This window comes from Lissotriton helveticus, chromosome 1_1, assembly GCF_964261635.1.
Source record: "Lissotriton helveticus chromosome 1_1, aLisHel1.1, whole genome shotgun sequence".
Lineage (NCBI taxonomy): Eukaryota > Metazoa > Chordata > Amphibia > Caudata > Salamandridae > Lissotriton > Lissotriton helveticus.
The window spans coordinates 1,409,725,295-1,409,750,316 of NC_136057.1; the positions used below are offsets into that span (position 1 = coordinate 1,409,725,295).

At 44.8% G+C, this 25,022-nt stretch overlaps 1 protein-coding gene across 1 annotated transcript in view; it reads right to left on the bottom strand.

Annotated features, from left to right (window-relative positions):
- Nucleotides 1–12,253: 12,253 nt before the first annotated feature.
- Nucleotides 12,254–25,022, bottom strand: part of TSPAN16 (tetraspanin 16) — a 32,878-nt gene continuing 20,109 nt past the window's right edge. The window contains exon 7 of the mRNA XM_078658028.1: nt 12,254–12,859. Coding sequence (XP_078514154.1) covers nt 12,797–12,859 — 63 coding nt within the window. The 3' untranslated portion in view covers nt 12,254–12,796. The remainder of the gene's footprint in view (nt 12,860–25,022) is intronic.

Sequence of the window (25,022 nt, forward strand, 5' to 3'; positions counted from 1 at the left end):
CCTCTGGGCAGGGAGAGGATTCTTGACTTCCCATGGGACCAAAATTCAACATGGTCCATTGATAGAGAGACTTCTGACAGCTTTGACTCTTCCCAAACGACTGGCAACAGTTAAATGTAGTTCTCATAAAGCAATTAGGGATGATGCGGGGAGGGGAAATGCCTTTGCAGACCAGATAGCGCAAGAAACAGGCAGGTCGAGAGGGACGAAAATGTTTGTGGCAGGTCCTGCTAGATGGGCACCAGACGTTGGTATGTTTGAGAATTTGCCGGAAAGTGTAAGAGAGATACAGAATGAGGTAAAAGTAGAGGAATTGGCACTGTGGCAGGACAGTCCAGGGCGTCTAAATGATGAAGGATTTTGGACTGACAAGTCTGAGAAACAGAGATGGATGCTACCAGATGCATATGTACTTCCTATAGTTACTATGGCACATGGTCCGGCCCATATTAGCACCAAAGGTATTTGTAAACTGCTAGAACCTGTGTGGCAGAATGAAAATATTACAAAGGTTGCTGCTCATCTAGTGAAGCACTGTATGATTTGTCTGAAACACAATCCTGGGAAGGGTACCCCTACACCTTCTGGTAATTTTGCACCCCCTTCTTTCCCTTTTGAGGTACTCCAGATGGATTACATAGAGCGCAGCGAGTTAATAATTTGAAATATGCGTTAATGGTAGTTTGTGCATTTAGCAAGTGGATTGAAGCTTACTCAACAAAAGAAAATACTGCCATGGTGACGGCAAATGCTCTTATTAAAGAGTTTTTCCCGCGCTATGGCTTGCCCCATTGGATTTGGAGTGACAACGGAAGTCAATTCAATGTGAAGGTGATCCAATTGGTGTGCAATGGTTTGCACATCAAACAAAAATTCCACACTGCCAATCACCCTCAGTCTGCAGGTTTAGTTGAGAAGTACAATGGTACTCTCAAGCAAAAATTGGCAAATATTTAAGAAAGTACCAGGTTGCAATGGCCAGATGCTTTAGCTCTTGCCCTATTGTCCACCAGAATGACAGCCCATTCTAGAACAGGATTATCACCCTATGACGTGATCTTTGGCCGTCCACGAATGTGTGGGGTGTCCGTAGACCGAAGAGGTTTTCTGAGATAGATTATCCATTATTGGTCAATTATTTGTATGAGCTCACTAAACGTTTGCGTTCTATTCACCAACAGATACAGGAGGTGTTACCTTCAGCACCTGAGGGGCCTGGGCACAACATTCAGCCTGGAGATTATATTTTGATAAAGAACTTCCGGAGACAAGAGAGTTTGGAGTCTAGATGGAAGGGACCCTATCTGGTCCTCATCACAACGAGGATGGCAGTAAGAGTGGAAGGTCCGAAACACTGTATCCACGCTTCCCACTGCAGATGGGTGCCTCTAACTCCTTCCCTACGACGCGTGGGTTCGTGATGGCATTGGAGACCACGAGACAGAAAAGGTTCCAAGATTCCTTCCGTTCTCCGATGCCCCACGTGTTTGGACGCAGACAGAGGAGGAAAACAATGCTGTTTTGAATGCGGCAGTTCCCCTAGAAATTAGAGCTGCTCAGGGTTCCACTTCATCTGATTCGCAGGAGCCTGAGTCTCAGTCCCCGGTGGCCCCTGAATTTCAGATTCTTCTTCGAGATGAGACAGTGCCTGGAGTAGAAAGGTACAATTTGCGCCCTCGATGGAAAAGTAGTGCACCGAAAGAAAAGTGAGTGTAGTTAGGGATGGACTTTATTGGATAAGATTAGTGCCAATTCCCCCTTGTTTCCGCATTTTCCCAATAGACTAGGGAGTGGACAATTTTGGTGCACTGTCTGTGATGCAGGACAGGATAAGCTGAGGGTATATTCCAAAGAGGGAGAGTGCCCTATCCTGAGAACATTGAACAATTGCAGATGAGCTACAACGCGTGTGGCTCCACCGCAACGTGCTCAATAGCACCACCGATGATTGGACGATAGAACCCTGCCAGGGAGGCTTAGAATGGACCCTGATCTTTTTCATGGCATTTTCCTTTTTTGATTTATTTTTGTGTCTCCATTCCATCATATAACGTCTCTTTCTCTGGTGATTTGCTTTGTAAAAGTGTAGTAAAAATGTATCTGTTTGGTCGCCCTCTTGCGGAAGATGAACAGTTTATTGTCGCCCTGGGTCCGAGGCATATTATTTTTGGATGGTTGCTCAGGCAGAAAATATTTTGGGTTATTGGTGCAGCATTGTTCCTATTTGTGTGAGGGGGGCTGTTGTGGATTTTGGAGTGCTCTGAAGTTACCTCATCATGTGTCCTATATCAGGCTGATTATTCAGATCATAGTAAAAGAGCCACATATAGCATGTCTTTTTAGACACACATCGAAAATTCTTTGGGGATAACACGGCTTGTTATCCCACTGATTCTGTTTCAGGTTTATGGACCACCTACCCCTTGTCATTGGTGAATTATACATATGTTCGTCCTCCCCCAGTCGTAGAAGTAAAAGGTGAATTCGGCCCGGGATATCCTGGACCTTGACTATATTACAGAAAGCCGAGAGGAACAGGGTACCCTAGATGCATGCCCGAAATGTATTGTGGTGATCTGTACCTTGATAAAAGGAATATCACTCTGACAGGCTGGCACTACCAAGATCTGACTGTTACTCAAGAGGCAGGTATTTATCCTGCGTGTTGCCCTGAAATAAACAGTACTGATGCTTATTTGTATCTAAATTGTTCCGGAGAAGTAGTGTATGAAAATGTAATGCGTTTGGGGAAAAGGGATGATCCTAGTATGAAGGGAATGAATACTAGATATGCCCCATTAAATTATCAAGGTCCACTCTATGCACATCCAGGTTTTTATTTTTTATCAAATGGTACGTATTCTAATATGTACAATGGTACAGAGGATGTGGCTCTGGGCATGGTGCTACCTCTTGGGGTACCTTGTAGGTATAGTAAACCAAATATAAGATGGGTAAAAAGAACATTGACCAAGGAATTCTGCAAGGGAGTTACTGATTTGGAAGTTAACTATTATTACGTTTGGTGGTACCGCCATGGCCTGGGGTGAACGAGCTAGGGAGTATTTTGGGTGTAAGTTGCAAATTGTATCTAACTCTACAGTGGCAGCTTTACGGGACATCACAACTCAGTTGGAAAGTATACGCATATACTCTGAACAAACGAGATATGCAGTTGTTTTTATTCTAGCCAAAACGGTGGTGCATGCGCAATAATAGGAGAGCAGTGTGTGGTCGGTATTACGAATGTGGAAAAGAATATTACACAGCATATTTTAGACATTTAGGAAAATGTAAAAGGAATGGAGATCAGAAACTGGAGCTGGTCTTTGTTCTGTGGTTGGGGTTGGATTTTAGAAAAGGTGATATATTTCATTGTCCGGTAAGGTTGACAGTGGCAGTGTCTTCCGACCCCGCTTTGTGGCGCCAGGTAATTACTCGCAGAGCAGTAATACTCTGCTGGCTTTGTGGATACGAACTGTGAATTCTATATCCCAATGTTAAAGTGAATTGATTTTAAATTGATTGCGAATTGAAAATCTTTTACTGTGTTAATAATTGATTGCTAATTTTAAACACACTTACCCTCTGTGCTAGCGCTCATTCACGGAGCTGCCAGGGGCTTTAGGATTCACTCTGTAAACTCTGTGCTCTGTGTTACAGCCTGCCCGCCCTGGTCCGACTCGGTATCCAATACTGTTGAGCGGAGGGCGGGACAGGTACGAGCCAGAGAGACACGCCCACACACTTCCTGTTTGGCGGGTCGAGCGGTTAGCGCTCTAGCCTTCCTGCACTAAGGGCTATCTAGCCACTCGTCGGCTCTAGCGCGCAGCGGTTGCGCGCAGGGGGGCACCTTCATACATGCCGAAGACGAGCCAAAGACCTGCCCGTCTGTGCCCGTCCGCACCAGAACGGGCCAGGGGACATGGAGGACGCTTCATCTGTACCCCATGTATCCACCCAGAAAAGGCTGCCTTACACTTCGCAGGTATTGCTGAGTTTAAATACGCACAATACACCTGGCGTTAGCTGCAGCATACTACCTGAGGTTGAAGGACCTTTTTCTTGCTGCTTGTGTCACACGCAATTTTATACGCATATCAGAAAGACGTCCTATATAAGTTGCCCCAAACCTTTGTCTCCCCCTATTTCTATTTTGAAAGCTGCTGAAGATCCTCCATTAGGGTGTACTAACATCCTGTGTAACATCAGATCTCTTTCTAAACATACTGCTGAGGTCTGGGAACTAATTTCCTCCAAACAACCAGAGGTATGCTATCTCACGGAAACGTGGCTTAACCACACAGTACTCCAGCCATAACTCTAGGAATCCCCTGCAACTACAAAATACTTAGGCTAGACTGTCCAGCGAAAACTGGCGGTGGGATTGCTATTGTTTATAAAGAAGAGCTGACCATCTCGGTCCTAGACGAACTCACGTCTTCCGAAATTGAAATTTTAGTCTTTATAATACACACATCCCCTAAAGAAAACTATAAAGGCGCTCTAGTGTATCGTCCGCCTGGTCCCTACAACAATTTCTCTAATATTTTGGTTGAACTACTAGCCCCACACATCAACTATAATAGTAAGTTCATATTAGTTGGAGACTTTAACGTACACAGTGAGAAACCAGACTGTAAAGAAGCACAATCCCTACTAGCAGATCTATCATCCTTAGGATTAATATTAAGGAACTGTGGACCTACGCATCAGGCGGGTCATACTTTAGACCTGATATTCTCCAACGTCCCGCTTGTCTCCTGTCCACCGGCTACTCAAGTGAGCTGGACTGACCATTTTATTGTAGAATTTAGCACCCCCTCCCAGGCACCTACCCCTTTATGCTTCAGCTCGCTACCCAGTGTCCGCAGACAGTGGCATAAAGTTACCAACACCACCTTTGGTGAAATATTTAATTCCCCGGTTTTCCCACCTCTGGATAATATTGAAACTGCTCTTAAAAGATTTGAAGGAGAAACAAAGAGAGTTATAGACCAAATTGCCCCGTTGAAGCATTTCACAACTAGGCCAGCTAAAAAACAAGAAATCTGGTTTTCTGATCATTTAAGAACATTGAAATTAGGAGCTAGGAAACTAGAAAAAAGATGGAGAACGTCCCATCTTCAAGAGGATAAGAAAAAATACTGGGACGCATTATCCTTTTACCACAAAGCAATTCGCACAGCGCGAAAAACCCATATTGCGTCACAAATACAAGAGGCAGGGAACTCCCCTAGGGTTCTTTTTCAAATCCTACAAACATTCGCTAAACCTACTGCATGCGAATCCCCTGAAATGGCCTCCCAACAGCTGTGTGATGAAATTTCTTGTTTTTTCACTAAAAAAGTTAACACTATCTATGATAAAATAGTGTGCACAAACCGGGTCACTCCCATAGACTTAGGATTCCCTCAGACACAAATAGAAGCCAGATTGGATAAATACTCCTTGGATATCCTTCCTCCAATCTCACTACAAGAAACATCTATACTTATAAAACAGATTAAGAGTGGGAGCCCAGATGACACCATCCCTGCCAGACTAATGCCTGTATTGGCAGAACAACTATGCCCAAAGATTACTGAACTAGTGAATCTTTCACTTACTTCAGGCGTTGTCCCTAAGGAGTGGAAACAAGCTCTTGTCAGACCGATAAGGAAAAATACTGCCACTCCATGGTCTGATCTAACCAACTTAAGACCCATTTCCCTTTTACCATTTCTGGGGAAACTTATAGAGAAACATGTGAACTGCCATCTATCCGGACATATTGAACTCGCCAATGCCCTGGACTACTCCCAGTCAGGGTTCCGCCCCAAACATAGTACAGAATCCACCCTCCTGTCTGTCACAGATGACCTTCACATGTACCAGGACAAGGGCTTCTCAGTTATACTGGTTCTATTAGATCTGTCTGCAGCGTTCGACACCGTGTCTCATTCCATCTTGACTGAACGGTTGTCGAACGCTGGCATTAAGAATAAAGCCCTTGACTGGTTGAAGAGCTTCCTAGCTGATCGCACCCAGAGAGTCACCATGGGTGCATATCGCTCAGCGGAAACAGAGATTTCTAAGGGGGTGCCACAGGGCTCTTGTTTGAGCCCAACCCTTTTTAATATCTATGTGGCACCCCTGGCGGGAGTATTGCGTAGGTACGGCTTCATCCCCGTATCATACGCAGATGACACGCAGCTCCTCTTCCCTTTTAAGACTCTTTCCGAGGTTAGGAACTCTTTTTCTTCAGGCATTAAGGCAGTGGCAAAATGGATGTCCATCAACTACCTCCAATGTAATGTCAACAAAACGGAGGTTATGCTGTTTGGGGAGGCAAAAATTCTATGGACTCCTGAATGGTGGCCGTCAGACCTAGGAGCAGCCCCCTAACCTAGACAGGTCGTGAAGAACCTGGGAATTCGGTTTGATCATGATCTGTCGCTGAAGCAACACACAAGTTACATTTCAAGGATATGCTTCTATACCATCAGTCTGCTTCGCAAAGTGTTCCCTTTACTACCTGACTCGGTTAGGAAAACTCTCGTCCAAGCACTGATCCTTAGTCGGATCGACTATTGCAATGGCTTGCTGCTTTCGACAAACGAAGGAGTGCTGGCTAAGCTACAAGTCATTCAGAACACGGCAGCTCGCCTTGTTCTGAATGCCCCGCCAAGAACTGCCTCCAAGCCCCTACTTGAACAGCTGCATTGGCTCCCAATTCGACAAAGAGCCAAGTTTAAAATTTGCTGCTTGATCCATAAGTGTCTGAACGGACAAGGGCCTGCTTATCTTGAACAGAAATTTGTTCCCTACGTTCCAACACGTTCCCTCAGATCGAGCAAAGACCTCCTTCTGGTAGTTCCCCGCGCAAAGAGGTCCGGACAAGGAGGTAAAGCCCTATCCATCACGGGTCCCAAGCTGTGGAACAAACTCCCTCTGTCACTGAGACAATGTAAAGAACATCTCACATTCCGAAAACGTCTAAAAACCATCTTGTTTAAAAATGATATTTAACTTCACCTCTATTCCATGCCCGCTGTTTACCGGTTCCACAAGCGCGGAGATACTCCATGAGGAGTGATTCAAGCGCTATATAAACCAACAAATAAATAAATAAAATAAATATGCTGCTGAGTTTTGATTCAGTGTCTCCCCTTATGTTGCTCATATTGTACTACTTATCTCACTCCCAAAAGAATTTCAATTCATGATACAAATGCAACTATAATGCTTTAAAAAGAGCTTGATACCTTCATGCAACTGGATGAGGGTTTTTTGGTTCAACTGCTTCCCTTGCAGGTACTGTCCATGATGCTACTTGTACCGAGAATGTTTAGTGTTATATTTTTCTTTACGTTGGCTATATTCATATACATATTCGTACCTGATATATTATCTTTTGTATAGCTATATTTTCCTGTCCTCTGTTAGAATTGTAAAGACCCTTACCTGATAGCAGGAATAAAGGTTATCCGTATTAGCATAACATGCTAAAAGGAGGGTCTGATAGAATTGAAAAGTAACATGGTCATTTTACTCGTGTTTTACCCAATATTATGTTAGCATTTATATGGCTAATACATTATATCTGGATATTGAGTGTAGACGCAATCAGTAAATACAAATGTTGCGTTAGTGACATCTGAGCCACCATTTGCGCTCTCGAAGATACCATTTTCTCTTTCAATCAAAACTGCTACTTGTTCATTTACGAGAAATGGTCCTTGGTACGTTTTGTTTCTCCAATATTGAAGCTTGCTCATTAACGCGTGCCTTTGCCTTCTCCCACCTGTCTAGAAGGGAGGATAGGCCAGGCGACCTTGAATAGTAGATAGCTTGTACCAGGCTGCGGAATCGAAACTTATGTTCTGTGCCCCCCTTGTATTACGACAGCTACCAGTACTTTTCCATAATAGGCGGGTCTTTATGGGCTCCGCAATCTACATAATGTAACTTTATGCTTGTTAGAGTCAGTCCCTCGTCAGCCATCATAGGAGACTGGTCAGACTGAACTCCACTGCAGTGTACTTTATTAATAAACTAGTTTGCTTGTATTCTCTTCTGCGTCATCGACTCTTCATTGTTTGGAAGGCAAGAGGCGGTCAAGAGTGACCCGGGTGGCCCTAGTGGGTCACTTCCTTCAAGTCCTCAATAAACACCTTTCCCTGTCAATCACCACCACCACATGCTATACTACAACACATATTGTAAGCCTACACCGCATAACCACATGCTGTACCATTCCTCAATAAAACTACTTAACATGCTAATGCCAGAACCCATAATGTTATACCATGCCATGTTACGACACACTAGCCAAGACTTGTAGGTACATGCACCATACAAGCCTGTTTTCTTCTTTTTCTTTACTGATCTGAGTTGGACCGCCAAATAACAAGAAAAAAATATCTACAACTTTTTTTTCAAAGTGGGTGGAGTGAAGCAACACATGCCCTGAAGGTGGAAGAACCATGGGGCGCAAGTGGGGGAAGCAACATGGGGGGGGCACGGGTGAAGGTCAGAGAAAAGTAAACAGGTAGCAATATGTCTTTCACAGGCAGACAGCTGCACTGTCTGGCACTCTCGATCTAAAATGAAAATTTGACCTACACAAAAGCATGTTTTGTAAGGCAGAGTAGCCTGCCAGCAATTTGCAGCTACCAGGCCTTTAAAAAGATTCAAGTGCCTATGTTGTTCAGACGCCACCCAGCCACACCGTTGCTTCCCATCCACCCTCTCCTCTGTTGTTCCAGTTTTAGGGGTGTAACAGGCAGGGCCAATGGTCACCTTACCTTGGGTGACTACACCCTCAGTTATCCCATCCACCTGTGGGAGGGTGCATAGAGCTAGGCCTGATTGAAGAGGTCTCCCCATCTTTAAGATGGCAGGGACTGAAAGATGTCCTTCACCTCGCCTTCCCCATCTTAGGGGTGGAGTTGGCGGAGGTGGGTACACCTCTGAATCTTCTAAGTTTTCGCCACCGGTTTTCCCACCCAATGTGGGGGCGTAAACCGGGGGCTCCCATCTGCTGCTAGCCACAGAGACTGAGGGTCGCATTACAAAGGCGACAGGCCTTTAAAGCTTCCCCTTTGAGCACTGTGCCCATTCTGGGGGAGGAGGTGTGACACCTCCGCCCAGGATATGCATTGTTCCTGATCCCAGAGAGCAGAAGCTCTCCACCCAGGGTTCCAAAAACTTGTCTGTGTGTGGCAGGCTGTCTAAAGCCAGTCAATGACAACAACAGGGATGGTAGGTTTTCAGGGGGCACCTCTGAGGAGCCCTCTGGGTACATGGTTTAATAGGGCTGGTAAGGCCTTCTAGAGGGGTGATGTATCTATATCTTTGTCAGTGCTAGCTGGCATGGCACAAAGTGTGCCATGTTGACTTTGTCCTTTCATCTGTACAAGGCCATGCATGCTGCAGTGGCAGTCTGCATGGCCTAGGCGAGGGCTCCTAGGGGACCCTCTTCAGTCCTAATGCCCTGCTACCCAGGTACCATTAGGGACTTACAGAGAGCCTGAAGGGCCAATTATGGCATTTGTTTTAGGGAAGAAGCACTGGGGACCTGGTTGGCAGGCACCAGGTCCACTACGGTCGATGTCCAGACAAAAAGTGGGGCTAATCATGTCAAAGAGGCACTTTCTCACAGTAACAGCCTGATAGTGAGTATGTGACCTCACCCATACAGGAGCAATTGTCGCATTGTTTATGAGATGGGAAAGAGAAACTCCTGTCAGTGTGGTTAACGCTGCATGTTCGATTATACGGCATGAAAGAACAGGGCCTGACCACCCCACTGCTTGTGAAGTCTTTTGACTTATGGTTTTGCAGTTAGAATTTGCTGTGCATCGTCCCGTCTGACGGTTGCCGCCTGGAAGTGTTTGGCTGGGGTGATTTGCAGTCGCTTCCCAAGAGTCTAAAATAGTTAAGGTATCTATTATTTCTCAATGCTTTTTATGTTCTCTATTCCTTCCACCTATATGTTTCGGTGGATATTGTGTTTTATGGTGATGTACCCGGGTCCAACTGACTCGTGATGAAATTGTGGGAGTGTAGAGAGGGGCGTGTTAAACAGGGAAGAGTATGGTTCTTTTTGTAATTCAGTTTCCGCAGCAACCACAGCACCGAGACCGCCCTCATCGCCACCACTGACGACATCAGGATCCTGATGGACAAAGGAGAAACAGCCGCCCTCATCCTCCTGGACCTATCAGCTGCCTTTGACACAGTCTGCCACCCCACATTATCAGCACGCCTCCATGACGCCGAAATCCAAGAGAAGGCCCTAGCCTGGACCACTTCCTTCCTCCCCGGCAGAACCCAGAGCGTTCGCCTACCACCCTTCCGCTCGAAAACCACTGAGATCAACTGCGGCGTCCCACAGGGATCCTCCCTCAGCCCGACGCTGTTCAATATCTACATGGCACCGCTCGCTCACGTCGCACGACAACATAACCTCAACATCATCTCCTACGCCGACTACACCCAGCTGATCATATCCCTCACCTAAGACCCCCACACCGCCAAAGCCAACTTCCACAGAGGAATGAAGGCCATAGCCGACTAGATGAAGGACAGCAGACTGAAGCTGAATTCAGACAAGACGGAGGTTCTCATTCTCGGATCCACCCCATCAGCCTGGGACGACTCTTGGTGGCCCACATCGCTAGGCAAAGCCCCGGAACCCACAGACCACTCACGCAACCTGGGGGTCATCCTCGACTCCACCCTCTACATGACCAGGCAAGTCAACGCCGTCTCTGCATCCAGCTTCAACACCCTCCGAATGCTCCGCAGGATCCTCAAGTGGTCCCTCCCGACACGAGAAAAACCGTCACCCAGGTCCTCATCACCAGCAGACTCGACTACGGGAACTCCCTCTACTCAGGAACTACCAAGCTCCTGAGACGACTACAACGAATCCAGAACGCCTCGGCACGTCTGATCCTCGACGTCCCCCGACGCAGCCACATCACACCCCACCTGAGAGGCCTGCACTGGCTCCCCGTCAACAAGAGGGTCACCTTCAAACTCCTCATCCACGCACACAAAGCACTACACAACACCGGACCTACATACCTCAACAACCGACTCAGCTTCCATATCCCCAACCGAAGCCTCCGCTCAGCCAACCTCGCTCTCGCCACAGTTCCCCGTATCCGAAAAACCAACGCCGGCGGCGGATCCTTCTCCTACCTCGCCGCCAAGACCTGGAACGCTCTCCCTACCAGCCTACGACAGACTCAGGACCTGCTGGCCTTCAGAAGACTTTTCAAGACCTGGCTCTTCGATCAGTAGCGCCGCCCCCTTTCTCCCCCCCCAGTGCCTTGAGACCCTCACGGGTGTGTAGCACGCTTTAGAAATGCAGTGATTGATTGATTGATTGATTGTATGTTTTAATTGAAGAATTCTGTGCTGCAGCACTCTTGCACTGACTAAACTGTTTAAACTGTCATTGACCCTCTGTCCAAAAAACACTGCAAATCAACCAACCACCGGCCAGAAGCTCACTTTCACATGGCTACAGAGCCTTGGACCTGCAGAACACCAGGCTCCGATGGACAAGTTTTCACCCAACAAGGGAAACCATAGCCTTTCCAATCAGCGAACCCGGTATTAGGTTTGTACATCTTCTACCGCCAATTTCTTTCACTGCCTAGCGGCATCCTACCACCCAGGCCGCTGTGGGTAATGGTGGACACAGACAACAGTGTCAGCTGCCCAACAGTTCTCCATTATATGCCTCATTCAACCCCCTCCCCCTCAAAATCATACTCCGACCATGCAAACACTTCTGCAACCCTTACACAGTGTACAGCAACAACTTCATCCATGTACCACACACACATTGCTTTTTAATTTTCTCTGACAGGTTTTAGTGGTGAATTCTGGAGTCTCACTCCTGTGAAGTTGCATGTTTCTGAAAACTCGATAACGTTTGTCCTAGAGCCCTTAAATCTTGCCGCGGTGGTCTCTCATACCCGAGGAGCCATTGGGTAACCCATCAACGGGTATGTACCGCATAAAGTGTGAGAATGCATAGGACCCTTTCAAGAAGGTATTACAAAATTTTCAGAAGAACTCCAGCCAAAATGGTAGCAAATGCAACTTCTTCCTGCTCCTCAAAAGGCACAACCTTCGTTTTCACACCTTGGAGCCACCACTGAATATGTGGTGTATGTAACTACGTTAATGGGCCTAAGCTGTCACTGCAACTTAAACTTCCAGTTCAGAACCACAAGTGAAGACAGCAAAATTGAGTGCAGACTTTATTTGTTGTTTCACAACTTATAGAATTTTTTTTGCTAGACTTATGTACATGTGGTGTGCCGGAACAAAATGTGAATTGACGTTGAAAATGCGGTCTTCACGTGATCTGGAGTCCTGTGGAATCGGAGTGTTAAGAACAAGAAAGGCATTTCTTGTTGTCGCTGGGCGAGCAAACCTGGTTCGTTCCCTGGGAAGCACTTCTTGCCCTTCCTAGAACAACCTACCGCTCTACCAAAGTGTCTGATGTGGGGCAACCAGCTGACACTATTTTTGGCCTGTTGTTTAGGCCACCATATTCCACATATTCAAATATGGTGTGTAGAGAGTAAGTAATCAGGTTTTTCTTCTCTTGCGGGGGAAGGCTTCTTTCAGTTTGACACCATTGAATGTCCACAGCACCGAAAGATGGAGGACAGGCTGTAGTGAGAGTTATTTAATGAGCAGGGGTAGGAGTGTTTTCCCCTCTCTGGTGAGTGAGTCCAGCGCAGCACTTGTTTCGAGGAGGGTGCTCCACGCCAGACGAGCACCCTCATTCACTCTTGTTCGACCCAATGTGGCAGAAGAGGACGAGGGACACCACCATAGCAGCCAGCTGTAAGGACAGAAGGACACAAGAGGCAGAGTTATTGTTCAGTAATAGGTAATGGGACAGAAGGCATGAGAGATAGCTGAACATAGAAAGAACCAACTGAGGTCAGTCCAGAGGAAGCAGTGTCATGTCGACTAATATGTTTTCAGGACACCTCAGATCATTCAAGCAAACATTATATTGAGTGCCCAGCCACCCCTACATGGATATCAATTAGGAGTAGCCAAATGCAGCACCTGCAAACCCTCCGTAGCCCTTTGCTAAACATGGCAGTACCTTTCCTACCCTTGGTCTCGGAGGTCACAATGGAAGAAGCAGAAAAAGAATGCAAGCAGGAACCCAAGACCCCGTTCTCCAAGTTCCTTAAAATAAAACAGGAAGCTGTATAGGGGCTAAGCATAGGGCAAAGTGTCAGCCCAATATTGCCATCGATGGTCAAGGTGTGCATGATGTCACTTCTGCTACATTTGGCATTTTGAAGAGCTGATATCCAAATACCCACTGTTGACCAAACGAAGGGTCTTATTACGAGTTCGGCGGTCCGACTGCCGTACTGCTGCAGCGGCGGTCCAAAGAAGACCACTGCGGCAGAAGTCTCCCGGACGCCGTATTACAAGGTTTCCAGTGGGCCGGCGACAGTGTTTCTGACGGCAGTGAGTATTTTTTCTTATATGTTGATGATGATGTGTACATTTTGATTGCAGGGTACACATATGCATGACATATGTGGAAAAATACCTAGTCCAAGTAGTTTCCCATTGCTGGAGTCTGGACCATATGTGCCCAGTCCAGTCAATAGATAAATAGTACAAAACAGACTTACCTGGATTTCTGTGCCAAAAGGGTTGTTTTTTCGTGGTCAAGATGCTGCTGTGAAGGGGGACCTGGAGAAAGGGATTCATGTGGGAGACTGAAGGTAAGAATAGGAAATGGGTGAGTATGCACCCCAAATCCATCGATGCCACCAACTTGCAGCAGGTGGTCCCACCGCCATGGTGGCTCGTTGGAAAGGCAACTCGTTATTTGGATGGCGGTGAAATTTGTCTGTACCGACCTATTACAGCGGCTTTTCTGACCGCTGTTGAGGCAGTTGGCGAACGGCTGTCGGTGGCCATTCTGAACATTGCACTTCATCCCTCCTCGGATTACAATGAATATTTCAAGTCCTCAGGTTACCTAGTGGCTAAACTGTTTTTATTCACTGCCTAAAACATACAGGGTTAAAAAGAGGGGGGCTCATGGATAAGCCCTGAGGTACTCTGCATTTGAGCTGGTGATTCTCTGACCGACAGGGTCCTTCCCTGACCTGGAAACTCCTGTCGTCCAGAAAAGTGGTCAGACAATTTAATACATTGCCTGTGATTCCCATTGCTTCTAGCCTATGACAGAGGATAGGGTGAGAGACAGTATTGAAAGCTGAGCTCAAATCAAGAAGGATGAGCGCCGCTAAGCCACCATGATCTAACATTTTCCTAAGGTCTTCTGTGGCCAGTAGGAGGGCAGTCTCTGTACTATATCTGGCACACAAACCAGTTTGCGTTAGATATAGAAGGTTATGAGGTTCCAAGAAATTATACAAATAACTATTGACCCGTTTCTCTATAACCTTACTGATCCTTGGGAGCAGAGATATGGGTCTATAGTTCTCTGCCTTATCAGGGTCTAAGGAAGATTTCTTCAGTAGTGCTTCCAGTGGTCAGGAATTTGTCCCTTTTCGAACGACAGATTGTATAGGGAGGTCAGAACTGGTAAAATGGTATCTCCTCCTTTCAGCAAAATATCAATAGGAGCTGGATCTATGGGAGATCCTGATTTTTAATTGTATTTGCTACTTACCTGATGGCATTGCAAATTAGCTGGGGGAAAGTCGATAGGGTAGGCATGGTGTGACTTTCTAATAGACCTTCTTTCACGGACTAATGCTGAACTAAATTCACTCCCAGGGAGTCATAAATGAGATTGGCCTTATTAATGTAGAACTTTGCAAGTTCCTCATAACGTTCCATGGAAAGGGGGGTGGGGGGGGGGGGCTGGTTCTGCAAATTTGGGTTTCAGGTAGGAGTTTACGAGTGTGTAGATTTCTTTCGAAGCTTGTGACGACTGGGAGATCCTACTGCCAAAGTCCGCAATCATAGCTTTCCTGATTGCGTGCTGATAGTATTTCAATGCTTTTTTATAGATGGTCTTCCTATCTTCATCATAGTGTTCCCTCCATTTCCTTTCCTCCCTTTTACGTTCTTTCTTAAGTTTCCTGATCTCAGGTGTAAACCGTGTGACACTGGATCTAGTTTGGGGAGACTTATGCATTTTTCTTGCGTTCAGCGTATCTAAAGATGTGCCACATTATGATGCATACTTTGCCTTTTCTTGCTGCATAATCTAGTAAACCACACCCCATAAATTGTTCCCATCACATAATTCCAGTGGCCCTGCAAATAGCTTATTCGCTGTAATTGTGTGTAAGTGGCATTAGTTATCCATTTCCAAGCATTTGTTTTTCTGCTTTAAGTGTACTGATTTTTATTTTATATATATATATATATATATATATATATATATATATATATATATATATATATATATATATATATATATATATATATATATATATATATACATATATATATATATACACACCTATATTATTTTACGTGGGAGACTCCACAAACGCCCCTTTTTTTAATCCAGTGGGATGAATATTGTTGGGACTCCAAGTACCAGTAGGCTACATAGATGGCCACGCCCACCAGGGCGGGAGAAATACTTTAAAGACTGCTGTGATTCCTTTCTTGCAATACGGCCCACAGCCCCTGAGGAAGTGATCGTTATCACGAAACGCGTTGGGCATTCACTTTATTTGTGGAGCGCTGCCGGTTGCTTGAACATTGCTGTCTTTCAATTGAATAAAAGGCATAAACCGTACCTACCTGTTGTGGGCCTCCTTTCAGCAGGCAACTTTTGTTTGGATATATATATATATATATATATATCAGTGTCAGGTCAGTGAGCAAGGGCACAGCCGGTGCCCGAAACGCGTTTGACAAGGCTTTGCACCCTGTATGCACGAATAAAAGCATATCACTTGTGAAAATATTTCAAGTCTGGCTGTGGCGTCATTTGGTGTCCCGTTCTTGTCCGCACGGAAAGTGCATCGAGGGACAGGCTGGAGCTTATATATATATATATATATGGTAGACTCCCAGAGCAGCTGGGGTTTACCCGGCTAACCATGGAGCAGGAACTGGAGTGTGTCCGGCAGGACAGGCGCGAAACACTGCGCCCCAGATTTCCAGCACCCGCAAAACTCCAAACGCAAGGCGGCGGGAACGGAGACAAAGCCGCAGCCAACGGAAAACCAAAGAAAAGAAATCACAAGCGGTGGAACGCCAACAAAAAGCAGTAACTAGCGGGACACATATTAACACTCTGGCGCAAACACAAGATACTGGCCTATCTGTTATCAATCTGACTGATACAATTTTTTCTGACCTGGAAATCAGCATTTTATCCAAAGGTTTGTCGTACAGCCCCCCTAGTAGCTTCAACTATGTGGATACAAGATTGGACCTGTTTAAATTTACACGCAAATTGAAGCTAAAGAAACATTTTGCAAACACAAAATCTCGCAATGTAGGTAAAAAGTCAGGGGCAACAGACAATGCGGTGGGACTAGTGGTAAACGATGTTCCTCTTATGCAGGATTTGGCAGCTCTTCGTGCAGAAGCTCCAAATTCTCAGAACACACAAGGACATGAGAACCCTCATACTGGTGGTTTAAGTAATCTGAAGCCCCGGTCTACGTTCACCCCTGTCACTCCTTACGACAACATAGATATATTCCAGGATGCAGTTGTGAAGCAAGTAAAGGCACTACATGTGAAAACTTTGAAAGTTAACTACAGCAAATATCAGGGCAACAACAATTACCAGAGATTGGTTAAAAAGATCAAAGCGAATGGGACTGTGATTGTCAGGCAGTCAGATAAAGGGGGTAATATCGTGCTTTGGCCTAGAACATTATATCTTGAAGAAGCCTACCTCCAATTAAATGATCCTGAATGTTACAGACATTGTGATGCAAATGCACTTAGCAAAGCGAAAACTGACTTTCATTCTCTCCTGATGGGTTGGCGTTCTAGCGGACTTATCAGCATGGATGAACTGAAATGCCTTAAGAATGACCATCCCATCACCCCTGTGTTGTACCTCATTCCAAAGGTACACAAAAATGCGAAAAAGCCGCCGGGTAGACCCATCATCTCGGCATGTGGGGGGTTGTTGGAGAAAGCCACCACCTATATTGATTTGTTCCTCCAAGAGCATGTGCTGGCATTGCCTTCATATATCCAGGACTCTAGCGATTTGATGAGGAAATTAACTGACTTAGAGTGGTGTGATGATTTCTTATTGATTACCCTTGACGTGTCATCTCTTTACACGAGCATTTTACATGCAGATGGATTGAGGGCATCAGAGTTTTTTCTTGGCAAGCGACCAATAGAACTGTTTGAGCACAATAAGATGTTGCTCGCCATGATTAGTTTTTGTTTGCATCACAATTATTTTATGTTTCTGAATCGCTACTACCAACAAGTTAGAGGGGTTGCCATGGGGTCCTGTTTCTCTCCTAGTTATGCCTGTTTGCATATGGGGTACTGGGAGAGACAGGTCCTCAATGGCATTCACCACAACATCTGTAGCCGCCATATCATTCGATGGTACAGATACATCGATGACATTTTAATGATATGGAGAGGAACCTATGAGCAAGCTGTTAGTTTCATTGATGTTTTGAACAATAATGCATATAACTTGTCCTTCACATCACACATCAGCCAGAAAACAGCAGATTTTCTTGATGTTACTCTTGAGGTCAGTCAGGGCAAACTTGAAACCAAGCTTTACAGAAAGCCCACTGCGGGCAATACCATTTTGCACGCTGACAGTCACCATCCCCCGCATTTAATTCGCAGCATCCCCTATGGGGAGATGCTTAGAATTAGGCGAGTCTGTAGTACAGATTCCCATTGTAAGGAGGCACAAGCAGCAAGCAAACTAAGGTTTCTAGCCAGGGGCTATAAAGAACATCTTATTGATATAGCTATTAGGAAAGCTAATGCCCTATCCCGAAGTGAAGCTCTGACCCACAGAAAACATCAGAAAAGTCCTGTAGCCAGTAGTGAACCACCTGTCAGACTCATTTGGACCTATAACAGTCAGCATGGGGCGCTGAGAAAAATCATTAATCAACACTGGAATCTTATTAAATTAGATCCAGTGATTGGTGAACACATGCCTAATAGACCTGCGATCACTTTTAAGAAGGCGTTTTCGTTGCAAGACGCACTGGTCAAATCCAGTCCGGAGGTGATCCCACCTAAAAATTGGCTAGCAGCGAGCCGTGGTTTCAGGAAGTGTTCTAGCTGTAAAGCTTGTTCTCAAGGGCTTAATAAATCTGAGTTCTTGACAGCTTTCTCTTCAGTGCCCCGTAAAATTACCAAGCAGCTAACCTGTAAATCCGAGTATGTGGTGTATGTCCTGGAGTGCCCATGTGGCCTGCAATATATTGGTAGTACCAAATTGCAGGTCCACAAGAGGGTGCTCCAGCACATACGGGCGATCAATACGAACGATGCCACATATCCTGTAGCTAGGCATTTTAAGGAGTTCCATAATAATAACAGTGGGCTCCTTAGATACTATGCTATAGATGCCATTGGCCCGCTCAGGAGGGGAGGTAACAGAGAAGGGATCTTAAGGGCTCTTGAGACCAGATATATTCTGGAGATGGACAGTAAAAGTCCCAATGGTCTTAATTCCACGGAGGACTGCTATACATGTTTATAGTATATATTTCTGTCTGTCTTCCTAGCATTTACTTATACCCCCCATCAGTTAACTGCATTGTGCTTGCCTGTTTTTGCTCTTTGTGTCTGAACTTTAGGCCATGAAGTCTTATCATTCTTATATGTCTAGTCATGCTTTTCAGTACTGTAAAAAAATCCTCACTAGGTGTATAGCTGCATTTTACAAATTTCAAATCCAGGAAGAATTGTGTTCTTCTTTTTTTAAATTCTCACTTGTTTATCATAGTAGTAGTAACAACGAGATTGGGCATGTGTGGCATGTGTGGCATCAATGATCTAAGATATGTGCCACTTTGTTTCTTTGGGTCGTTCGTTATCCGGTGTACATTTCTAGTCAACTGTCCAAGTTTTGGTAATATTTTGTAAGATACTTATTGTATATAGATGTATATAGATGAAATTTGTGTATATATTTTACAATTAAGTTAGAGGGCCGTCATAGTGCCAACTAGGGGCTAGTGCATTAGGTGCGGTTGTAATTTTGATTGAATTGTAATATACATGAAAATTTGTACAGCAACACGCATTGTAATGAATGAACATGCACTGTGGGAATTCCCAGTTAACCCTCTCTTTCAGAAATCTTAAATCCTACATCTTACATATGTACCCGGATTTTTAGTACTGTATTCAAACAGATATACTTTTAAAGACCTGACTTAAGATAGCCTTGGTTGCCCGCCAATGTACCTTTAAATGATTAATTTAACAGCTGTGTTGCATATTCTAATGGTTTCAGGAGCAACCAATCAATGAGGTTGTTGTTACTGCACTAGCACTTTAAATTCACGCAACTCTTTCGGTGCACCATGTGACCAAGCCCTCTGTGTAGGGCGAAACGTTATCCTGCCATGGTGTGCTGTTAATAAAAAACTCACCAGCACTCTGGGTCTTCCGTGTTCTTGTTGATTGTCAGCCGAGGATTGATGGCGTGGCGTCTATGCAGGAGTACAAGTGCGGAAATATATATATATATATATATATATACATATATATGCATAAAACTCCACGAACGCCACTTCCTGATCCACCCAGGACCGGCGAGGCAAAGCAGGAGACGGACCACGTATTTCACAGGCTCTTACTTTATTGCAGCTGGTAAAAACAGGAGGGCAATACACGTTTCGGGCTTCAAGAGCCCTTGTTCACATGCACAAAAACATATATATACACACCTATATTATTTTACGTGGGAGACTCCGCTAACGCCCCTTTTTTTAATCCAGTCTATTCATTTCCTGAATGTGTTGGTTGGGGGGAGTTTCCCTGTGCCTTCTTTTTAATGTATTAAGGATTACCTATTCACCTTTCCTATTCGTTATTCTACACACTACTTACTTTATCTCACAACCATAAGCATTTATTTCCTTTCCCAATATTTTCACATGTTTTTTGTTAGGTTTATATTTTGTTTTATGTTATATTTTATATTTAGTTACCATGAGATATTTGTATTCAGATGTAACTGAACTAAAAATAACACATTACCCTCAATCTATGAGTTGCTAGCCACAACCTCCTGGTCACCCAAAACTTTGGGGTGCTACATCTGGATTCCGACCTTTCCATCTACTGCTGTAGAATTCCCCTCCCAAATAGTTCCACTCTATTTTTGACCTAAACTCATTTAAGAGGGCCCTCTGGGAACAACTAATTTCACACCCCAATGATAAATATTCATACAACCGCACTCCCATGACTGAATTGCCTGCTTTGTAAATGTGTATTGTTTGATAAATGTATTATTTATGTCATAGCACCATCAACCATCGATCTAATTTCTGTGCAGTCATCATTTTTACAGAAATGCTCCTCTTACTTAGTAATAGATAAATAAATAAATAAATAAATAAATAAATAAATAAAGCAATCATTAAAGATTTTGTGAGAGAAGAATGGGCTCCATGCTCATCAGCGGAGAGATGTAGGCCTTTGATGAGGTTACGGATAACCACCAGCTTATCCTCAACTGGTTTCCAGTGTTCACCTTTCCCTCCATGTGATCGGGGAGGGGAGCTTTGAGCACCCGCTATTTTGGAAGCTGCAGGTTTGCCTAGGCCGCCTCTCTTTGGGGGTGTCCAACGGCCTTACGGGCAAGGAGTCATACCCAATGGCGGCTGCTATGTTTTAAAAGAGATGGGCACATAAAAAATTACATTAAACCCTTTAAAATAAACGTACCTTACTTGTTGATCTTCTGCAGCACACGATTGTCTGAAAACACACGCAAAGTTCCTCCTGCCTCGCACTGCTTGCTGGAAAATAGCATCCGACCCAATACACTGCTCTCTTGCTTCTTACAGTGCTAAAAAGCATAAGAGCAGTGCTAGGAGTGGCTGGAGCAGGCAAACACAGTGCTTCATCGGACAAATACGGGGCTCTGCCTCTGCTTCTCAGCTGCCTTTCAGCTGTTGATTGCAGAAGCTTGAACTGCGCACGTCAGTCTGAAAACACCAGACAATCTGACATGTACAGTTAGGTAACACAGCCTCAGGTCGTTCCACTGAACTACTGTGATGCAGTGGGGAGGTCAGCGCCCCTAAGTCCTTCACGTTAGTGCAGTTGCGCCTGGTATGACTCGCGGGTGGGGGCAGGAGAGTGCGCGGGGAGCAGGTTGTGTGGTGGGAGGTTTAATTAATTAAAAATAAAAGTGGTTAACTCACATTTGCCGGCCCATCCCGCATCGTTGGTCTACGTCGTCCTACAAAAGGAAGCAGCCGCAGGCAGCCTCCCTCCCCTACCCTAAGCCAATCACAATGCTGAAATGGCAGTGTTGTGATTGGCTGGGACGCCGACCCCACAGGCTTCTATGGGGAGGAGTGCATACGACTGGTTTGTTAGTCCCTAGGGCCGACCAAACAGTCAGCGCCCCCAACAGTGGGCAAGCCGCTCCTTCCCTGCCATCCAGCAAACATGCCCAACAGCCCTCAACCAAACCCTGCCTTCTGCCTTCTTGCAGTGCGAGAAGCAGAAACATAAAATGGTATTTAAAAAAACATTTTATGTTTCTGCTTCCCTCACTGCGAGAAAGCAGTGGGGCAACGCTCCTCCGCCCACAAGGATGAGCCAGCCCCGGGTTAGTGCTATAAACAGAAAACTCTTTTTCTGGCACAAGCTGATGCAGCTCTTGCTACAGCATTTGTGCACACTGGGGAGAGCAGCGCCATCAACTTGTCACTGTTCCAAGTGCTTCCCGGTACCACCTTCTTCAAAACAACAAAGCACGAGGACCTTTGGGGCTTGCCTACTCTGTACATTCAAGACCTGTACCTTGGCTGCAAGGTGAGCTCTCTCTCTGGGGCATAAATGAGAGAAACTGCACAAATGGGAATATTGTACAAAAAACAAAGATGACATTGGGCCAAACACTAGACACATACCTTGTCTTTTTTGCATAAAATTGCTTTTCTGGGCAAAAAATTTTATGTTCTTGCTTCCAATACTCTCCTCAGCAGAGGAGAGAAGAATGTTTTTCACAACTCTCTGGGGCCGGGCACATGAATAGGATCTATCGCCATCAATGTCTAGTTATTGATATGATAAGTGTCCAACAGGAGTCTGGGTATTGGCTGTAATTGTCCTATGGGGGCATGTTTACTGCCCATGTGTATTTTACACAAACAAATGATGCACGGAATGCTGAATAAATCATACATTTACCCCCAGTCAAGAGATCTGGGTTAAATCCATTGTTCTTTTGCTCACCATGCCACCCCGTTTAGACCCAGCCATATGCAAATCAGTCTTGACCCGTCAAGCTATCCTGGCTGATGAGGGCTGAAAGCCTGAAACTGGTCCTAGGATGCTTGTTTCCAGTCCAGGGAGACCTGGTCTGGCATTTCGGGCTGGACTATTCCCATTGGGCGCAGACTGATCTGCATATGGCTGAGTCCAAACTGGAATGGCATGGTGAGCAAAAGAACGGTGGATTTAGGCCCAAATTGAGGTGAATGTATGACATTGTTCTGCATTCTGTCCATCAATTGTTCTTTTGCATGTGTATTTTAATATCTAGAGGGGGAATAATTACTGGCATAAAACAAGACAAAATAATCTGTTACAAAATTGTGGAAATTATACACATTATGTGAGTGTGTTAGGAAAATTACGCAAAAGTTGGAAGTTACAGCTGCATTAAATTTGGCACAATCTTTTGCTACCGAGAACTGGTACAAGCGAAAAATGTCTCACAGCAGACATATTGGAGCAGAAAAAGGGTTTCAAGAGGCATTTTTCTCAGCGACCCAACACTCTTGTCAGTATTTCGAGTGACTTACAAACGAAGTATACCCTCACAAGTTGCATTTTGTGTAATTTCTATAAAGTTTAGGGTAATTTTTTGACAACTTGTGTAATTGCATGGACAATGGGCTAATTTGCACGGGATTACTTTAGAGCTCAATTAGAGTTTGCTGGGTGGACCTGCAAGCAACTGAGAATGGAAGCATCGCCTCCGTTGCCCCTGTCACAGCCCATGCTGTTTGTTCACCCTGAGTTCCCTGCCAGGGTTTAATTACTGAATGTAATTCTGCCATCAGGGAGCTATTTTGACTTTCCTTAGACTCACAATATCAGGAGCACTCCTGAGAAGTTATGACTGCACCGGGGTTGCAGGAGTACTCACAAGTGTAAGTATTTGTGCGCTTAGTATACGAGTAAATGTATATTTTTGAATGCTTTAAATTCATGCATATGCATTCACGCATTTGAACCAAGCAATGTTGTTTTTCCTGAGGGGAAAACTCCTCCCCTATTCCCCAATTAATTTCAGTAGTGGCTCTGCCATTTGAACCCTAAATACTGGATTTACTTCTACTGTTAGAGTAAAGCTGCAGTGTTTTAAGAGTGAGATTCTACTTTCAAAGAGTGGGGTTTCCACCTTTTCCAGGTGCCTATACATGCCAATACTCACAGTTCCCGTTCAAGACTCACAGGCGGTGATTCACAAAGGTAGCTTACACTTTTGAGTAATTTACTTTTACGCTTATGAGTAGTTATACATTCGTATTTTGTGAATAGCCAAATGTGCTAAATTTAGTCATTCTAGTAAATTTACTCCAAAGTGTAAGTGTAAGTTACACATGAAAATTACTCAAAAGTGTTATTTACCTTTGTGAATGGCCCCGGCAATTTCTGTCTATCTTCTCTGCCCTTCAATTTTGTCGAGACATGCAGTGCGTAAAAAAATGTTTTAAGTGCCCCTGCAGCTTGCACCACCCATTCACACTGCCGTTGTTGCCAATGACAGTACTTAACCAACTACTACTAAGCAGTGTGACAATTCAGCCTATTCTAGGCCCCCAACGCTACAAAAATAGCTTGGGCGGCAGGTATTAGTTGTTTTTATTTTGTACTGAATTAATAAACATTTGCTGTTCAGATCATCATTACTTTATATAAACAGCACCACCATGTGGCAGCTATCATTAGTGCCAGTGTTAACAATTATGTGCGGGTGCCGAGCACCGGAAACCATTGGCTCAAATTAAGCACTGAAGACATGTAAGTTACACCTTTGGAATAAAATTGCACTCTCATTTTGTGAATAGTAAACACTTAAACGTGTAGGTTATCTTTGTGAATCAGGTCCACAATTTTTAAAGCAAAAGATAACTTTGTTTGAGCTTCCATCAGTTTAGCGGTTCCTCCACCTCAATGCAATGCGAAGCAACATTCTTTTTGATTTTCTTTCCTAAATACCGGCATATCTGTTACCCAATTTTGGCATGTGCGAGTGTCAGCGCCTTGAGACACCCCTATGAGGAGATTCATTCACTTAAGATGACAATAAACCAGTGTAATTTTATATGTGAGTAAATCCAAGTGCAAATTCAAGTTTTATAAATCATAAAGTGAATTTGTTATTGTAAATAGCACCTGTGTGCCACTCATGAAAGCAGAGAAGCATAAAATCAGCGGCAGAAAGCAACTTGATAGGAATTAGATATATTATGTAATAAGGTAACAGGACCTTGGCACAGGGCTTTAAGTGGGCCGGGTCTCACCGGTGCTGAGCACCGGCAGTGTTTTCAAGGAGGCCCCGAAATTGGTCTATATTTGCCTCTGTTTAGTGCCCTTGCACAGGAGATCCGATTTTTTCTGGGCTGCAGTGACAGCATGCACATGGATATGCACGTGCTCTCACTGCTCACTTCTCACTAATGGAGAAGTTACGGCATGACGTCATGCCAGGTGAGCATTGTGGGGGAAGGGAAATCCTTTAAAGAGAGTCATTTTCTCTCTGGATTTCCCTTCTCTTTTTGAAACTCCGGAGCAGCAACATTGTCATGATGTCACCA